This window comes from Colletes latitarsis, chromosome 7 (assembly GCF_051014445.1).
Source record: "Colletes latitarsis isolate SP2378_abdomen chromosome 7, iyColLati1, whole genome shotgun sequence".
Classification (NCBI taxonomy): Eukaryota; Metazoa; Arthropoda; class Insecta; order Hymenoptera; family Colletidae; genus Colletes; species Colletes latitarsis.
The window spans coordinates 4,531,730-4,552,146 of record NC_135140.1 but is presented as its reverse complement, the minus strand read 5'-3'; the positions used below and the strand labels follow the sequence as shown (position 1 = coordinate 4,552,146).

The following is a 20,417-nucleotide window of genomic DNA, read 5'->3' as shown; positions in this document are numbered from 1 at the left end:
TGCGTGCTGAATTATTTTTCAAGTTCGGACAGCGCCGTTGGTGGCTGCAGCCGAAGTAGCCGTCGCTGGCGCTGGTAACTGTTTCCGGTTGGGAGCCTTGTCGTCCAGGTTCAACCTCCCCCTAACCTTCCGTACACCGTTTCGACCTCGCTTCTATCCACCCCGCGCGCGAAACGATTTCAGAACTTTCGCGATTTCGACCACGAACGATTTTAATGTTCTGCTTCGGAACGATATTTTGTCCGCGTCATTATTTCGCGCGTGACTAGGTGAATTTTTAACAGGTTCACAGCGCTGAACAAACTTATTCGATAACGAGGACGACGATAAAAATCATTTTGTCCGTTTCGGAGAATATTCTACTTCTCGCGACGTCTCGGACGAAACGAAATTTTATTAACATGCGATTTCGAACGAACGTGGAAATCTCACGGGATACCGTTAAGCTGCCCCGCGTAACTGTCAGCCCGTGAAAAGGGTGACGTAGCCTGTAAAACCCAAACGGACAGAGTTACGTAACGTTCAACACGCACGTGTCGAGAGTGGTCGGGAACAACACGGAGGGTCGCGATACGTTCGTTTCAACCCCTTTTTTCTACTCGCAGGCGATTCACTGGAACGATCGAACGTTTAATCTGTTCGTCACCTCCCTTTGCAAATCGTTGCGCCGCACAGTGGACCAATATCCCCAAAACGCGACTAAAATGTGTAACTACGAAATTCTTACTACGGAGTCCCCGTTTGTTTGTGGAAAAATTACTGGAATAAAAATTTCAACGAAATATTAACAGTCGAAAACGTATTGACAGCTTCGTTCGACGCTTATTAATTGTGTGTCGAGAGTATTGGTCGATTGTTTGAATTTTGACCACGTAGCGGGAAAACTGCTCGACTGTGCCGTCTTATTTGTAATTCGTAACACATCGGGGTATTCAGGAACGCTGAAAGTCTGCGAACTGTGAAACGATTCCTCAACCTCCGAGTCGCCTCGATTCACTCTTCCCTCTCGCTTAGGGTCACGAACTTGAATTTACTCGGATCTCGATTCGAATATCGTTTTTTCTACTCGCGTTCGCGTCAACACTGATTTCAATTTACACAGCCAGCTGCGTGAATTACGCTTGTACGTGGTTGTTCAAACCACACGCATCTCTGTGCACTTTCAATTTATATCGAACACAGTATACGCTTGATACATTTTATCATCGGCATTAAAACTGTCTTTATTAAGAATTTTCCGTACATGTTATCCGAAAATTCCCTTAACTGATCGATTCTGTTCCTGAATTAGAATAACAGAGGTTCTGCTGTATATTAACACATTACCGACGAGAAACGAGAATTCTCGTTCTACGACAAATGTGTGGTTTTTCTAATAATTTCTCCGATAACTGTATCATTTACAATGGTAACAAACATTTATTAGTATTTTTAGATACACTACCCGTATAGAGAAGTTTTAATAAAAATGTCCCGTCGTAAATGTGTTAATAACCGAAAATAATAACGTTAAGGAGTACAATACTAAGAAAGTTGTACAGCCTAAAAATGTGGAAAATTTATTTAATCCCTTTTATTTCGTTCGTCTAATTGCTAATCTCATATAAATTGGATAACGCTGGTGCAATCGTACAAATAAACTCGTTCGACCTGATTTTGTGCGTTTAGAAATCTACTTAAGGTATCGTAACAATAAATACTATTCTAAATTCGACAAAAAGTTGTGCGTTGTTAGTGGGTATCGCTTAATTATTTACAACCCTGCAACGACCCACGCGGGACCGCGCCCGTTTCGACGGGTCCCCGCGAACGAAGTTATGAATTAAAGATTTCATTAATGTCGTCGTTCCTTAGCGCGCAAGACGCAACAGCCGAGCTAAGACGCTGGATATTAAATTATCTCCGCATTCTTTGACGCCGGCACGGCCACTTTAATTCTACTCGGTTCAAGAGGCACGCTCAAAGAACCGTCGTGAATCGCAACGACGAATTGAAAAGGACGTTCCGATGGATTGAGATCGAGCGCAGCATCGCCACTTACTGAATTATTTATGTAAAAAATACATTTCGCCGGCGACGAGGACGCGGTGAACCTTATCGCGACCACTTTTCCAACAAATTGCCCCCCACGATCGCCATTTTATGCCCTTTTGGAATCTCGTTGCTCGTTAATAATTTTTCTCCGTTCGACGTTTTTCTATTTCCCTTCATTGGTATTTAAATACAGTGTATTTGAAATACTTGCGAACGAAGATTAGTTTTAATTTTCAACCCTGCAGTTTCCACGACTGTAATTAATAGAAATTGAGCAAAATTCACAGGAAATTCGTAGTATGATATATTCTACGCCACATCGATATAAAGTTTACGTAGACGCGCAAGAACATTTTGATTTATTAATGACATCGTTAAGAGCATTGGCTCACACACCCAATTGTCTCGAAACAATATAGATTTATTATTCTGACGTTTTATGCGAATATGCAGACGAAATGAAAACGATCTCTCATATTCAGTAATGGAAAATTTATTATCTGTTTCACGTTGCGTTCAACGTTTATACCTTTGAGACAAAGTGTTTCTACCGAACCTTTATTTCTCTTTATTCTTTCCTACGGAATATGCTTCCGTAATTTGACGGGAAACCCCCAGGAATATCTACATAACTCTCTTCTTTTATAAGTCCTAGTTAGAGAAACACTATTCGAATCGATAAATTTTCTCGTTTAAACAAAAGTTTAAATTTGTACTTCAAGTTGTGCATTTTCGTAAAAATGCATCTTTCCAAAGGGACCTTAGACTAAGGGATCTTCTGGTTTAGAACTTACAAAAAAAATCGGTTCTTTAAAAACATATTCTTAAAGCGTTAACTAATACTGGATAACTTGTGATTCGTATGCTTCAATAATATGTATCAGTGCACAAAGAATGTAAATTATTAAATGACAGAGATAGAATAATAAAATAATATTATATTAATTTTATGTTTTAGTTAGAAGAAATGCTGATGATTCGTACCTCGTTGAATGTAAACGTTGAAAAGTCACCAAACTATTGTGTTGAGCTGGAACGATGATTAGCAGGATGGCACAGGAAAAGGAAGGATATTTGAGTACCAAATGACTAAAATACTGTCATCTTTTCTTCCACTCTTGGTTAGGTTTCTCGAAAAAGTCTTCGACAACACGTTTCGAAAGAAATTCCTAAAGAGCAGGCTCTTTTCAAAGTTCTGAGAGCAAAAGATCCATAGTTTCGACGCCCGTCGTTGCACTCTCGTCGATAATTCCTACGTATCTAGCTTAGAATCTAGTCGTCCTTGGTCGAATTTCTAGGCGCTTCCTCGGCCTCCCTCCCACCGTTTCTCCTCCGGAATGAGAGAATAGAGAAGCACGCGTGAAATACTGTCGGGGTGTGGCGCTATTGCAGGAAAGTTTGGCTGTTTCGCGCGAGTATTAGAAACCACGAGAACGGAAGTAGAAACCCGGGCCAGTGGCTGACGTCGCATCCGGAAGAGACGTATCCGGCGTCACGTTGCATGGCTTCCGTACGTTCTCCTGAAACAGAAATAAAACTCTCTCTCAGTTTCACGGGAGGAGGGGGGAGGTCTTCAGTTTCGCGGCGTGGCGAACAATCGTCAATTTATGAACGGATTCCCGGGCGATTCTATGCTGCCCGGAGGATAGTATCGGCGCTCGCGAAAGAATAATGAGACCAGGGTCGTCGTAAATCAACGTCTCGCGGAGGACTGTCGGATTATAGGTTTTTCTGCGTTACCGGACTCAGTGCCGGCGAAAGGTCTTCATTAATTACCAAGCTCTTTAGCGCTCTAGACCGCAAACCTGGACGCCTTTTTATTCCACCGTGGCGGCTAACTCGATTGTTCGATGGGATATTTTGACTTATTCGAACAACCCGTGATTCGAAACAATTCATTCGTTTTAATTAAATATTTCTTTCTCCGGGCAATTATCTATTGTTCGTTTGAAATGTTCGTGGGCCATTAAGAGGGCAATTTTCAAGAATTTCATTGGGAGCATCTTTGTAACTTTTTCTAATTTAATGGTTTCGAAAGTACATTTCTCGAGCTACTTCTTGTAAAAATTTCGTATAAAAATATTAGTTATTATAGACATAATAGGAACTCGATAAAGATTCACCCCAAAAATATTGAATTTCGAAGAGAAAAGATTCGCGATCGTGGAATTCGAAGATAAAGATGTTGCACGTTCGCCGTAAATGTAAAGAACGGGTTGCGAGCAGATGGCATCGCACACGTGTAAGGACTGTGCTTACAAGAAGTCCCTTGGCGTTGCCAAAATCTATTTCATACAATCTCGAGCTGAGTGCGACGATTATCGCGGTTTCGCACCGCCGGTGATATTAAATCACCTTTTCGACTCTAAACTCGAAAGGATCTCGGTTCTCAACAACATGGGAAATCTAGTGGCTGGAATTCAGACTTATGAATCATGATTTCTAGAAAAGGTTATCTCGCTATTGGCCAGGGTTTTATAACGCGTGAACTTTTGCTCGCGTGAATGTCAATTTTAAAGAATTTGCAAATTACCAGTAATTAGTGGTAGAATGAGTAATATCATCGTTCTACGTGAAAAACGGAATCGAAAATGTAGAATGGAATTTGTTCGTACCATGCGTCGTTTTTGAGGAAATTCGTGGAGTTTGAAATCGAATATGCCTGACCAGTGCTCGATATTTCTACTTTTTTCGGAGTCAATTTTTCAGTTAATCTACCATTTTTTAAGCAGCTAGAACTAGAACTAATAATATATGTATCGATAAGATGAAACAAATAATACCGTGCCAATTTTAATGCTTATAAACACTCGACGCAAGTAGTAATATCGAGATATAGTCAGACAACGTTGATACCGGATACGCGCAACTTGCGTTGAATTTCTCAGACTAATCTAAGGACTTGGTAACCTCGTAACGAATACGCTTTTCCAGACAGCGAAGCACCAAGAATAGTATTAAAATCTACATATTAAAACGTTTACCACGAATTCTCATCGTGATATTAAATCGCAGCCTTTTCAACTCTAAATTCAAAAGGACCTCAGGATTATTGGGAATATCTACGATGGGGCATGTTATTAACATTTCTTATCGCCAAACACTTTCAAAATCCTATCCAAAAATATATTGAAATCATACAACCATCGACACAGCATTTATCGTAGTTTGAAAACGTGTTATATCTGGGTAACGCAAGACGCAAGAAAATCAGAGAAACGCATTCTTGTAGTTTCCAAAAGCACGAATCCGTTTCGTTTGGAAATTCTAAACGTTCGATAGTTAATTGGAAGCGCGTGCGATTCGATATCGCGAAAGAAGTAGATTCGAATGGATTTCTGAAAAGGCTGTCGGAAGACGAATGAATTTCCAAGATTTTTACGTTTACGGGGTAGAAGTGTGCCTGAACGTTTCCGGGGGCTGTCGGTGCTCGGATACAGAAAGCGATTAAAGACGTTAACGACGCGGAAGCCCCGGTCGAAACTATTGGGTATTTGCAGTTGGCGAGCAGCGCTCGTCTTAGAAGCGCTTTACGGCCAACGGCACGAACGCGCGCCGTCTTGACTTTCATCAAGAACCGCCAACAGGTACTGCATTTTCTGAAATTACTTTTTTATCGATTTCCTCTCTGATTACACAGCCCTGATTCCCTAATGGCGGAAATACGAACGGCTCGCGAAAGAGAAACTGCCCTACGTCGGTCTGCGCGCGTCAATAACTAGCAAATTCCTTCGTTTCCCCGTTTCCCGTTTCCCGTTTCCCGTTTCTTTTCTTTTCTTTTTTTTTTTTTGTTCCTAATTTCTCCCGTAACAGGCACTTCGTTCTGTGCTCTGAATGCAACGGGCTCGTCGGCAGCAACAATTTTCCGGTCTCCCAACGGTAATTTTCCTTGCATATTCTCGAACGATTAAGCGTTCGCGCGCCACTACCTTTAAAACTTTAAATCGAGAGCGCGTTCTGTCGATGGCGCGATTACGAATTGCGTCGTTTAATTAGACGTAATCGATCGAGCGTCGCGAAACGGTTGCGCAGCGAATCAGAAAAACGACGTTCGGAAGCTCGCGAATCGAAACGGGATTTGCTAAAATATAAATTAAATTCGTAGTCGTTTCGTCTCGTAAATATTTTAATGTCGTTGTTAATTACACGATCAAGAATTCATATCGAGATTACACAATGCCAGCGTACTAGAGCCACGCGTGTTCGCATTACTCTGAAATATCATATTACGTTCAATCACAGGGTTCATGGACGTTAACGCTGTTGCAGAGATCCTGATCCGCCGCGTTTGCTATAATAAGATCGAAGGATGATTGATTATGCAACAAGAACATCGATTTCTAGCGTTCGAATGGCTTCGTTAGAGCGTAATGGGTTTGAAACGTATAATCAATCGTTCCTACGAAATCCACGTTATTAATTACATGATTACTCTTAAAGGAAAACTTGGTTTCACTACTCAATATATTTATTTCGTAGATTAACAAACGTAAATATTCTAACTCTTAAGATATAAAGGAAAAGACACAGTTTACCCCTTCCTGTACTTTAACGAGTCTGACTCGTGATAAAAATTTTGGCCCAAACATGAATATCACGAGCCAGACTCGCGAACAGAAGGTCGGCCCAAACGTAATCACGAGTCAAACTCGCAGACGATCGTGATTGAGCTTTAGTTTCTATCGGTACGCCACAAGAGTCGGCCACGATTCTTATAATCTCCCTTACAAAGCAGTTTAGCATCAGTCTGGTCTGTTTACCGTGTGTTGACGCCTATCGTTTGGGTCCAGATTTTGTCGAGCTAAATGCCACGGGAAGGGATTAACATGTATGATCACTCTGCTCGATACACACTTCTTTCGCACCTTTTTATAACACTGACTGAGTCCAATCTAGTAGATGGTGACAGAAGTGTCATACATGGAAATACTAAATGAATCATCCAACAACTCTTGGACAACCACGAAAATGTTCGATATATTTGTTTGGGTGAAAAGAAGATCGTATTATAGGAGAATCTATGTAAGTTTGTCTCGATTGTTGTAAAAAGATGAGAAGGTTAGAGTCGGAAACAATGAGCTTAGGGGTATAGGGAAGTTGTTTGCGCACATGCCTCGTGCGAGAACCGGCCCTGCCAAGTATAGTAATCCTTGGCTTACTACTCTAACGGAAACCACTGATACACATTTCTTTCGCACCTTTTTATAACACTGACTGAGTCCAATCTAGTAGATGGTGACAGAAGTGTCATACATGGAAATACTAAATGAATTATCCAACAACTCTTGGACAACCACGAAAATGTTCGATATATTTGTTTGGGTGAAAAGAAGATCGTATTATAGGAGAGTCTATGTAAGTTTGTCTCGATTGTTGTGAAAAGATGAGAAGGTTAGAGTCGGAAACAATGAGCTTAGGGGTATAGGGAAGTTGTTTGCGCACATGCCTCGTGCGAGAACCGGCCCTGCCAAGTATAGTAATCCTCGGCTTACTACTCTAACGGAAACCACTGACCCACGCGGCTGGCCTATAAGCGCGCGAAGAGCACACGTGAGATTCTCATCGTTAATACAAACGAGGACCTGGGGCGGGGGAGGAAACATGATCGGCGTAAATCTTTGCCAAGGCGATTTGGTTCACGGTCGATGGAACGTTTGCGGGCATCAGAGCCTATCGCCTGCGGTTTACAGAATTTCCTCGGAATTCGAGGACTCTGTTCCTACTTGGCGCCTCGTGGCCGGAAGATCACGACGGATTCCGGACATCAGCGCGCGATCCACTCTCGTCCTTTGTCCAGCATGGGTATCAAGGGTAGTTAATTGGCTGCCGGGATGGAGCACGGTCAATTGACCGTTTAATTAGAGTGGCAGGGCATCGACGGATTTTCGGTCGGCGTTGCTTGGCATTAATCGGTGATCTCCGTCTCGAAGCTTCGAATATTCGTCAATGTCATCGGCCATGATGGAGGGAGAAGTTCGAAAATTGAAACCACGACTCGCGATTAAAAAACGGGATCTTGACATTTCGCGTACGGGTTACGAGATATCTCGCATACGGGGTGAGACACGAACTAACCCCCAAGATTTTTAAGCCCCTTTCGATGATCTGACAAAAAAATGTTTCGTATCGAACGTTAATCAGTATTTAACTGACAAGATATTGCAGTTTAAATTTAAGAAGAAATTGATTTCTGATCAAAAATTAAGGTTACTGTTATATTTTTAAATGGAACTAGGTATTTTTAACTTCATAGTATTGTAGGCGACGTCGGGACGAATTCAACGACCTGCTACACTACACTTACGCCATAGTGGTCTCAATCACATTTTAGCTATTCTGCGTAAAACGATATTTTGCATTCGTTGTTTAAAAAATATCCAAACACATATTAAAGTTACAAAAACGTTTCTACAAGTTCAGAAACGTGTCATAAAGTGTCTGTATATAAAAATTGAAGGAGTTTAAATTGTGAAGTGGAATACCCATTGAGATGGACTTACTGCAATGTTGTATAAATAGTATAGGTATATAAAAAATATATAGTAATATTTATGAATACTTTATTAATGTGAATTAAAAAGGTACATAGTGCATTGTATAAATTTTTTGTGGAGCGCTAAAAAATATGTGGGCCTTGGAAGCACGTTGAGCGAGCACGTGTTAAATTTGAGAATTAGCTTAACGGTCTTGGTTCTTTGTTGATACACTTCAAGAATCATTTCTAAATTGTATTACTAAAATTCCGCAATTGTATGCTTGTCGTTCCATTTTGAATAAGAAGGCTGATGTCGAAATCTTTAAAACGTCCTCGGCCAAATATCGCCACTACGTAACGTCCACCTCGAAGCTACATAACTTTTGTAAGAAACGTTTCTTCCTGTTATTTAATCCAGTGTAGATATTACGGTGGCCTGTTTCCCATGGAACGCCTAGTATTTGCGTACAGCAAGCGGGACACGACGGCAAGTTCGTAGGTAGCTTAACACTTAACGACTCCCCGAGCTGCCTTTTATACGGCTCCAAATTTCATTTCTTCCCCTCTCTTTTTCTCTTCGTACACCTTCCACGAGCTACGTCGCGCTTAAACTCGTTTTCCTGCGATATTATTAAATTTCAGACTCGAAATATCTGCGCGAATCGCAGTCGGTGAATTCATTTTCTTCCGTTCCCTTTTGTCTTCCGTGTTATTAAAAAATTCACTGCACGACTCGCGCGAGAGGCGAGCGAAACTTTTCGACGGTGCAGTTTTGTTTAATCGATCGCAATCCACGATTTCGGAAACACCAATAACTTCCATTTGGCTTTTAACAAAGTGAATGAAAACCACTTTTTATTTATTTATAATGAAATTTTTCCCGACGACGAAAGACACCCAATTCCAGGGTTAACGGAACAAACGCGACGGGCAATTTTCAATACGAGTCGCTGTATTTCGAGCGAGATTTTATCCGTGTTCCCGTTCGGGGAGAGTACCATCCGGTTGGAAGCATTGTCGAGGTTGGAGCATCGATCGCCCTAATGAATCTCAAACCATTGCTAAGCTGCGACGAAGTAACGCCCCAAGAACGATCGACTTCAGAAACGCACGGGACAGGAGAGAATTTCCAAGAGCTCCTACGGGAAACTAGAGGAACTGAAGTGCCACTCGCGCAACTTTCGAAGCTTGTAGATCGTTCGCGAATCCGAGCTGGTCGTAACGCAAACACTTTCCCGCGACAACAGGGGAGTCTTCCACATCGACGCGTCGAACCACCGGGATAAAAGTTCACTCACCGAACCTACCACCGAATCTCTTCGACCTCGCGATTTCGCAAATCATGAAAATCGCACAAATACGATTTACACTATATTTTTACTTTAATTTTTATTCGAGTGATTCGATTTTGACTGTTTACTTCTTAAAAGACTCACCGAACGAGCACCAAATAATCTCTACAGTAGGAAGGAAGCTCAGATTTCAAATTTCAGAAAAACTTTACAGTAAGGAGCAAAACTGAACACACGTATGACATTTTAACAAAAATAATTTTTTATTCAATATTTGCGTGTAGAATACAGAAAAGACAAAATACTTACTATTACCTATAAAATTAGTTGCGGTGCAAATGTTAAATTTGTTTTGAAAAACCAAAAGATAGTAAATAATACCAAGAATTTTATTTCTTTTGTATTTTACATGCAAATATTGAATAAAAAATTATTTTTGCTAAAATGTCGTACGTGTGTTCAGGTTTGCTCCTTACTGTATATACAGATCTTTAACATCACATTATCCAATTTTGTTACCTATTTTTTCTACATTTAAACATATTGCTTATCCTTTTACATTTCCTCCTCGCATTCATTTCCACTTTCCTTTCATATTCGGGAAGAAAGCTGCGTTCACGTTATAAATCAGACGTTATTGTAGGTCTTTTAATAATCATTGACTCGGAGAACAGCAATTAATAACGCAGAATGCATCGATAACGGAACGACGAACTAATCGTCCGACTTTACGAACGATGAAAAACAATGAGGATAATCACGAATCGATTAGGAGAGGTAATGGTCGCGCGGTAATTCACAACGAATAAAGCTTTCGCCCCGGCGGATCGTTCAAACGCCAGAAATGGCTCCAAGTGGCCCTAATAATTTTCCTTAATCGCTGCATTATATATTTTAATTCGTAGCTTCTGATAGCACGGGTGCTGATCTACAGTTCTTCGGTAAGCTTGGTAGGCTGGCTTACCGGAGCACTTATGGCTGATTTATACGATCCATTACCGCTGCTACTACTACTGACCCAGTAAGGCTGTCGGCTAACCTCGGTGAGCCAGATCAGCGCCGCTCTTAAAGCTGATTCGCGAGCCCGCCAAGCATTGGCCTTAAACTGTCCTCGGCTTAGAACATTATTAAGGTCAACAATGAGACCACATCGTCCTCCGATGACGATGCCAATAACGCATAATGCGAAATTACCGGCAGTACTCACCATGGTTAATTCCTAGAGCGCCATACGCTTCGTCCTCATCTCCTTAACAACGAAATCTAGTGGCTAGAATTCAGATTTATTGATCACGATTTCTGGAAAATGTTACTTCACTTTTCGTTGGGATTTTAAAACGCATTAACTCGCGTGAATGTCAATTTTTGCAGTGTATGTTGGAATTAATACTTTCATATATGCAAAATTACCAGTAATTACTGATAGAATGAATATCATCGTTCTATATGAAAAAAGGAATCGAAAATGTAGAATGGAATTTGTTCGTACGATGCTTCGTTTTTGAGAAAATTCGTGGTGTACGTTTAAGATCGAATGTGTCCGACCATTGCTCGATATTTCTACTTGCATCGAAGTTCTTGACGTTAGTTTTTCAATTAATCCACCATTTTTCAATTAATAAGAACTAGAATTGATAATATATGCAATTAATTGAAATAAATAATAACGTGCCCAATGTTAATGCTTATACAACACTCGACGCAAGTAGTAATATCGAGGTATGGTCAGACAACGTTAAAACTTCTGATACTTGCGTTCTCGAATTTTTCTATTATACGAGTAAATATGCGTTGCATTTCTCAGACCAGTTTAAGGCCTTGATAACCTCGTAGCGAATAGTCTTCTCCAGAGAGCGAAGCATCGAAACCAGTATTAAAATCTACATGTTAAAACGTTTTCGCGCGTTATGTTCGGCGTATATCGTTAGAGCGCAACCACTGCTTTAACCGAAGTTTCCGCGCTATTACGAGGCGGGGGCGACTTACGCGGCCCGGAGTCGTTAGCCAAATTTTTCCCCTGGTAAACTGTGAAACTCGTAATCCCGAACGCAACGGGCACTAAAAGCTCGTCGCCGCCGCGGCCCTTAATGGCGCGCGCGCTGAATACCAGCCAAATATTAAAATCTTCTGCCGCCGAAATAAACATCAAAGACGCGGGCCAGGTCGTGAGCGCTTAAAAACAGATTCCGGAAGATTACCCCTTGGAAATTCCGTGGATCGGGACCCTCGGGTCGCCGAAGGTCCTTGAAAAACTCAAAGCGAGAGCACTCGAATGCAAACGGAAGAGAAGAGAACGGACGTTCGAAAGGGGAGAAGGAGACACGAGGAAGAAAAAAAAACAGGGACAAGCAGACTGGCGGAGGGGCGGGAGGGGGAAAAAAAAAGTTTGGACGAACGGGCTCGAGTGGCCTTGAAGGCCGAGTCTTGGTACGAAGATATCGAGGATTGGGCTCGACGACGAGTGCCACGAGGACTTCCCGGTTGATGTGCAATTAGGAAAATTGAATTCCGACGTAATTAACTTTCTTAATTAATAGAATCGCGGAATTGTATCTTTAATCTGGCTGCTTCTGGAAGTGCTTCTGGCAGCTTCTGTCACGAGGAGGAGAGAGTTTCCGCTTTCGGAGGCTCGGTTGGCAAACGAGAAGGGCACGGGGTTGGCGCGAAGCGAAAGATGAAACCACCAGAAGGAGATAGAACGGGTTGGATGAGAAAGAGGGGTAGGGGGGAGTAAGGCCGGTGGTATAAGACAGAATTGTTGCAGGAGATGGTGGCGACGACTGCGAGAACGAAAGAGGATGGGAAGTCGCTGTTAAGTTTTGATATATGCGCGACGTTATTTACGATCGCATAAGAATTAGCTCAGACAGCAAGCCAGTCTGCCGGTAAGCAAAAAGCCGGCTTTGCGTCATGGACTGACTGGTTGGTACTGTACTCGACCGGTTTTTGTCGGGTCCGCTTCCTCAAAAGTCGTTAAATCTCGCGCGGCATTCGACGAATCGACCAAACGACGCTTCTTGCCGTAAACCGTATCGATGGGAGCGCAAGTAACGCTAATTCACGTCGTGTGTCTCGATTCCTAATGAAACTATCACAGACTAGGAAATATTACAGAAACGTGCATTGATTTCAACCACGAACTGCCACTTACAGATAAGTGGGCCAACAATTTTTGGAAAAAAATACTATTGCTCGGTTGAAATCGAATAACTTGTTTGGTTTTAACCAAGAACTGCTACGTACAGATGAGTGGGTCAAGAATTGTAAAAGAAAAATAATATTATTCGGTTAAAATCGAATAACTTCGCGCCGAAAACGATAAAGTTCGCTGAGACAGCGTTTTGTCGACGAATCCGTTTCGCCCGGAGACCCGTTTGCTTTGGTGAAATTGTCAACGAATCGTATCAGCGGCATGAAAAATTAACAGGGAAAGCTTCCAGTGACCTCGGCTCGCCGGAAAACCACCAAAAATCATTTTTCTTCGCAGCTCTTTACGGCTATCTGCGATTAATTAATCACGGGACGTCGATTTTGTTCAACAGGGGGGGCACGATTAATAAAACCGACAGTAACCGTTCGTTATTTAAGACGATCGATTCACCTGCTTCGAAGGTGCCAGGCCAGTGTTTCCTAATCTTTTTTGAATCGCAACATCTCTCGGGTGGGGGTCACGACGCTTGTACCTCGGTGTACGCTCATAAAAATCGTCACGACAGGCGCCTTTAATCCCATCCCCGATGGAAATGCCACAGTCGCGATAAAATGCGTAAATTCGCGATCTGCAGAACGGTGGAACCCGTCGCCAAAGTTCTGATTTATCGTGCTGGTAAACGCTTTCGAGCGTGCATACGTAACTGCGCTCCTCCCCCGACACGCTAAAAATAGTGAAAGAACGAATTTATACCGCTTTTTTCCTTACCTTACGAGCTTTTCGTCTCTGACTATTAGTTGCAATTGCGGAACTTGATACATTAAATCGTTCGCCGTTTTTATTTCAATTAGAAATACAAAATAAGAAGCAAAACAGAATACGGTGGTCAACTATTATAATTCCTTATTCGTTTTCGTCAATAAATTACTTGTTTGAATCTAATTAAAAATTAGAAACAATTATGGTACAACGCGGTATTAAGCGCGGCAAAGGATGTAAGTCTCACGGCGAAAAGAGGGGCAATTAATGAACCGGAAAATGTTACGCGAAGCGTACAACGTTGCTGGAAAGAGTTCGACGCTAATTTCACTCGGCCGTTAATGGCCATAATTACAAACCAATAATTAACAGACTGAAGATTAATACATTAGCCAATAGAGGAATTATAGCAACCTCTTTTATTCTAATTTTTTTCGTGAAAAATTCTGACTAGACAAATTGCGAGTCTCGTTTTATCTCAGGAAAATCTATTTACGAGGTCAAAATGGTAGAACTAGCCAACTTCTCAGGTTCCTGTTGCATAACGCGATTGCTATTGGTCGCCGTTAATAATTCCTTTCTGGCCAATAGCGTTCGATGTTCACAATTTATTCGACCCCGTGATTGGGACAGTGTTTCATCGAGACGCGCAGTTTACACGGCATTTATGACGATATTTATGAGGGCATTTGCATCGGTGTAAGCTCGTAAAAATCATCTCGTCGTCGAAGCACAGTGACGGTCGCGTTTAATTCCGTTCGAACGGTAATTCTTTTGGTACCGGCTACTCGGCCAGGCCCATAAACATGCGTAATTTCGCAATTTGGAAAACCGTGTGGCGAGTTGCCGAAACTCTGATTTATCAGCGCGATCGATATCGCCGGAAAATGTTACACGCTCGATGTAACGAACAACGTTTGTTCACCGTATCGTCGTACAATGGGTCGAATTACCCAAAAGAGCCTCCAAGTGGATAATGGTACCTCGTTCCGCGCAGCCCTTTTTTTTGAAAAACACGTTTTTGTGTTCATAGGACAACAGCCACTAGGATAGTCGATTCCTCGAAACGTTGGAGGACGAGGAAATAGGTATTTCCTCTGTCAATCGAAGATCCGCAAACAGAGCCAGTCAAACTCGAGAAACGACGTCCTTTTGTTTCAATATTTGTTCGAATTCTGTGTGCGTATTTCAAAAGTCACGATCGACCGGGCGACCCGAATGTAAATTAACAGAATACGATCCAAGCTTTTCCGAATATGGGCATTGCATGCGGCGAATATTTATTTATTTACGAAGCAAGCGTACCCGATTTCAACGATCAAAAAACAAGTATAAAATTTAGACCCTGACCGCCGCGAACGGGTATCGGAAGACAGTTACCGTCGGCCATCGTGGAAAAATCGCGAAGCAACGGTGGCTGGCTGCTCCCAGCGTCGCTTTAAAGCCGCGTAAATTCGCAATCTGTGAAACTACGAAACGAGTCGGCGAAGTTCTGATTCATGGCGCGTCCCTTTGGTCGTACGCGGGACAAGAGAAAACGAACAGAGCTAGAGTGTGCATGTGTACGAGCCACAGAGGGCGACGGTGGGCGTCGGTCGTCCAAGAAAAATGCGACGTCTCGCGGGCCGCCGCTTCCTCGCAATAACTTCCGAAGGAAAATTCACGATAATAGAGACTACTGCCTGTGAATTCCGCATGCAAATGTGCTTACGGTTCTCCTTTAGCCCCACCCCCTCCTTTCGCTTCTCCACGTTCGCGTTTCCCACCCCTAGCGCGGAGCACCACGTTCTTCGTACTCTCCCTCTCTATTTCTCATGCGGACACACGAACCACCCGTTTTAACCGGGATTTTCTCTCTTTCTTGCGACCCCAAACGACGTCCGCGGCGAACCGAGGGGCTGAGCTAGACAAATAGTTCCGCCGTGAAATACCGCCGCCTCCTTAAAACTTTAAAGTGTTTCGAGTAATCCTAAGGCGCGACTTTAGATCATGGGGGATACCACCCCCCACACGAACCACCTTTGCTTCCCTCTTTCACCGCTGTCAGGCTGTTTCTCGTTTTCTTTCCGCTCGCTTCCTGAGGGGTGCGCGTGACTCGGCCGCGACCGGTCGAATACAAATGCAAATGCAAATGCAAATGCACTCGAGGGCTCGCAATATTCCGCCGAGCGTGTGTGTTCGCGCGATCGAGTTAACACCTTCGCTGCCAAACGGATTTCGTGAAATTTTCTTTGCGCGATGCTCTCCGCGTTGTCTCAGAAACCTGCTAGGTCCGACGATCAAAGTTTATCTACGTTGTAGAACCTTTCCGTTCAAACTTAATCAGGATATGTGCACAAACTCACGAAAGTATTCGAACGATGATGATATATTTCTAATTAAAATTGACACGAACCGTACGGAATATTAAATATTTTGAAATTGTATATATCGAATATGGGGAATATCTGAGAATAACATATAAAAGTTGAACTGAAATTAAGTAACACACATCCAAGTTAGAAAGATTTTAATAGATTTTTTTCATACCGTAGGTCACAAAAGTATTCTAATAAATCTTTTTAAGTCAGATATGTGTCACTTAATTTCAATGGAATTTTTACATCTTATTCTAACATATTCTCCATGCACGATATATACGACAATTTCAAAATATTTAATATACCGTACCGTTTGCGTCAATTTCAATTATGAATACGTCATCGTTCGAATACTGTCGCTGGTGTAGGTACGCGGAAAAAGGTAAACAGAAATTGTCCAGCGAAGGTAACGGGTAAAAACGAAATTTTAAACGCTAACCTGGCTCGACGATCAGCATTACAGTGTCCGTTCGTCCTTCCGTCGGCCTGCACGAATATTTTCCGACGTCGTTTAGCGTGACCGACGCCAAAGTCAATTCGGAGACCGTGCGCGCCGCGCCTCTTTCAGTCTCCACGTTTATTCCGCCCCGTGCAGCCTGTAAATAATGCAACCGGCAAATACAATGTAAAATTCCATAGTTTGTTCGACGAACTCGACGTCGACAAACTTTTTTCCCGACGCCGGGCACGGCGAGTGTTTACAATTAATACCGTTTCATCTGTAAAATATACATCGTTCCACCGCCGCACGTCGCGTGTTGATCATGCAAATATTGCGATCGAAAACCATCGCGAGGGGACCGTGGAAAGTTAAATATAAATATCCGGGAACGTTAACGGTTCGTAATTTCATAATAAATCGCGAGGCGAACGAATCGAAACGAGCCCCGCGAATAAATTTTCGTGTCCGTCGATATCGCGACCCCCTATCTGAACCGAAAACGTTTTTCATTCTGGTCGAATGGAATTCAACCGTGCACCAATAATTACTACAATCTGCGTGCTCCGTACAGAATTATTGTTATCGTCAAGCGGGCGTCGCGAGATTCCGTGTAAATTAATCTACAACCGGATAGTACGAGATTTGGTTTATAGTTCAAGTGAACCGGAACTAGGAAACTTGCCTTAACAGTTTCAGTGCCAAGCAGCGCGATCCCGCGTTTCCCGTTTAGTGCCAAAACGTGCCGACGATAGAGATGTGCAGATATCCGATATTACGGGACTCGGACGATGTCGAAATAAAATCGCCAAAATTTAGGGCAGCCCGATTCGAGAATGAAAGAAAACTGGAACGATACGGTAAGGCGGAATCGAGATTTTGTTCCGAGAGGGAGAAAACAGGTACGAAACCATGAATAAAAAAAGTTTAATTAGAGTCTAGAGATGGAATCAAGTTCGGTATACGAAACCGAGTCAATTTCAATAACTATGCTTCGTTTCCCAGGTTTCGAATACTACTCGGAAGCAATAATGTTTCAATAATTATTCATAAAGTGTATTTATTCTATACAAATAGATATCGAAGCACGTAAGCACTTCGATGTTATGGATATTCGAACCTTTTGTAAGTAGTCCTCGAATCTTGTAAATCAGAATTCTGTAACAGGTTTTACGTAAGATATTTGATAGCTGAATTTACAACTATTTAGAAATAATATTTTATTTACAATACTTGGTTTTAACCTATTTCTTTTTTTATGTATAATATTTCCTGCTTTGGAGAAGACTCTTTTCGAGGGTGCAGAAGTGCTGATATAAAAATCCAGCACATTGTAAAACTGTAATTACATCATTATATGTACATACATATAATATTTATGAAGGTTTCGATTCTATTCGATTCTATTCGACTATATTTGAAGGTGCTGTTTTCTTTTTGCCAAAATAGAGGGTTCTCAATCAAAAATTTATGAGGGTTCGAGTCTACCTCACAGAGGTTCGAGTATACTTGCAATATACTTGATCCCATCCCTGTTAGAGTCGATCCAAGGGAAAGGGAGGAGTGTATAATAGAAATTACCTGGAATGTGAGGAGTTTGTTATCCCGTAGCCATTGCACGCCCCGGATGGGTCGAGTCTGATACGGGGACAATATGACGCACCTCAAGGTGATCGTCGACCCCGACGGCACGCTTTGCTCCCGAGGACCCATTATGGCCGCCACTGGCGCCGTGCTCTCATAACCTGCAACCCATGTACGGACAAATATCATACGACAACCGACGCAGTCTACCAGCGAGATTAAACGGGCTTAAGGTGATGTTAAATAGTTTCTCAACGCACGGTATTCGTCAAGCTCGTCGTATCAGTCCCTTCTCGCCTCTTTAGACCTCCGGTGGCTGTTACCGTGCCACGGTGCACGGAGATATGTTATTGTAGCAAACAGCTTCCAGTTTTCAGCTGGTTCGTTTAACTGTTTGCGAGGTCTCGTGGGCTAGATTGCTGGCAATGTAGAATCATTAGACCCCGAGCGTGGTTATTACCGTTGGCAAACATTTCACTCGGTTTCTAAACACTTGCCCTTCCAATTAGTTGGCGACTATTTGCGTTCGATCCTTTTGAGAAACGAGCCGGTTAAAAAATGATCAATTTGTAAACATTCGAATATAGATGAAACATCATCAAAGATAAATACACGATTTACCACGAGTATGATGAGAAATGCGCGGAAACTTGAGAAGCAATTGATAAAGATAGTCCTTAAAATCTCCCGTAAAAGTCAAAGAGTACAGTTTGAAATAGTACTTGAAAGCGTAAACGTTCACAGCGCGTGAACATCAAGCCGAAGGTACCCATTTGATGCAAAGAGATGCTCGGTATCTGTGCGTCTGTGTGATCAGAAGAGTGCAGTACGGTAGGTCAAGCGAAAATCAGTTGGTGTCAAAGAGTCATTGAATCGAGATCAGAGAACCGAGCGATGAGGAAGAAGCACGAAGGGCAAGAAATTACTTTGGAGAGTTTATTTAAATTTCATCATGAGTTTTCAGTGGCGGGAAAACTCTAGTCGTATTATATTGTCACGAACTGTATTTAACGAAGTACAGTGTTTGTCCGTCTACGGTCGAGAGCAAAGGGTAGCGAAATCTTTAAAACAATTTCTTGCCTCGATGTAGTTATACGCGTTCGCAACGAGCGGAACAAACGGGTCGCACGAAAGTGTTTCTACCGAGCTCGTTGACACAAATAAATAAATCACACTCGGATGCCTGAAGCGACGTTAAGAAGCTCGTAGAGTCGAGGGTCCGAAAAGTAATTACACGGTGTGCACCGGGCGACAGAAGGTGATAAATCCATTTTACGTTCGGTGTAGTTGGAAAAGTGGGTTCGTTAGCGGACGTATATACGAAAGACGAGGTCAAGTTTCGCGAATCGGCCGCGATCAATGGAGATTCCTTGGTTTCCTCGATGACTTCATTAGAAGACCGGGGGTTTCGTTCCTTGGTCTTGCTGATTAAAACACCCCTCGAGGCGAATTAATTACGTTCCCCGGGCAGAAATATTACCGGGCGTAAGTTCAAAAAGCCGCGGAACGATCGACCGTCTCCGGGAAAACGAACTTTTCCACAACTTTTTAATTGACAGCGCCAGCCGGCTTGACGTATCGCGAACGTTTCGTAATTGACGTAATCCGTTCTCGGTTTTAGTATCTCCCCGACAAAGCATCGGCTCCGTCCTACGGAGGGATAAGGCCCCGACAGCGCCAGGACTGCTTTAATGTTACGCAATAATTTTAATTAATGCGAACCGTGCGAAAGGAAACGTATTTCCCGCTGAAACGGCGGGAAAAGAACGCGGCACGTACGCGGGACGTACAGTCGAGTTTGTACGTTTTAATTTAGAGGAACGGGCCAAGTACTCGTTTAATATGCGTGCCGCCGTGAAACGACGCGTTCTTCTTTCGCCGTAAAAGCGTTTTGTACGCTCCAGTTCGCGCTCGAAATCGAACCGCGCGACTTCTTCCTCTTCCACTCTTTCTCTCTAACAAGGAGAGATCCCAGAGCGTAACACTCGCTTTTCGATCAGCTTCTCCACAATTGTCAGGTGTTAAAGCATCGAAGCTAATGGCACCCGGTTTTTAGGGCGGAAGGATTTTTCTTCGCGAGTTATTTGAGATTAGGGATTAAGTTTACTCAAGAAACGAAATACTGGGTTGGCAAGAAAGTAATTTCAATTCTGTAGGGTTAAATACAATTTATTTATATAAGGAATAAACTTTGATCAATCACGTATTTTCCTTTCTGTTCGATCACCTTTTATCATCTTTCTTGCTGTTTCATAATTCGACGTTTTATTTTCCAACACCAATGACGATTCTTTTAAAAAAAAAGAATTTTTTTGTGACATTA

General features: G+C 42.5%; 2 protein-coding genes across 2 annotated transcripts in view; one reads left to right on the top strand and one right to left on the bottom strand.

Moving 5' to 3' along the window:
* The window catches only part of Cbs (cystathionine beta-synthase), a 378,127-nt gene that overhangs the window by 5,891 nt on the left and 351,819 nt on the right, over nt 1-20,417 (top strand). The gene's annotated exons all lie outside the window — the stretch shown is intronic.
* Nucleotides 1,393-20,417, bottom strand: part of LOC143343287 (zwei Ig domain protein zig-8) — a 105,599-nt gene continuing 86,574 nt past the window's right edge. Inside the window, exons 5-7 of the mRNA XM_076768040.1 lie at nt 18,092-18,255; nt 16,511-16,667; nt 1,393-3,554 (exon numbers count right to left, since the gene is read on the bottom strand). Coding sequence (XP_076624155.1) covers nt 3,418-3,554; nt 16,511-16,667; nt 18,092-18,255 — 458 coding nt within the window. The 3' untranslated portion in view covers nt 1,393-3,417. The remainder of the gene's footprint in view (nt 3,555-16,510; nt 16,668-18,091; nt 18,256-20,417) is intronic.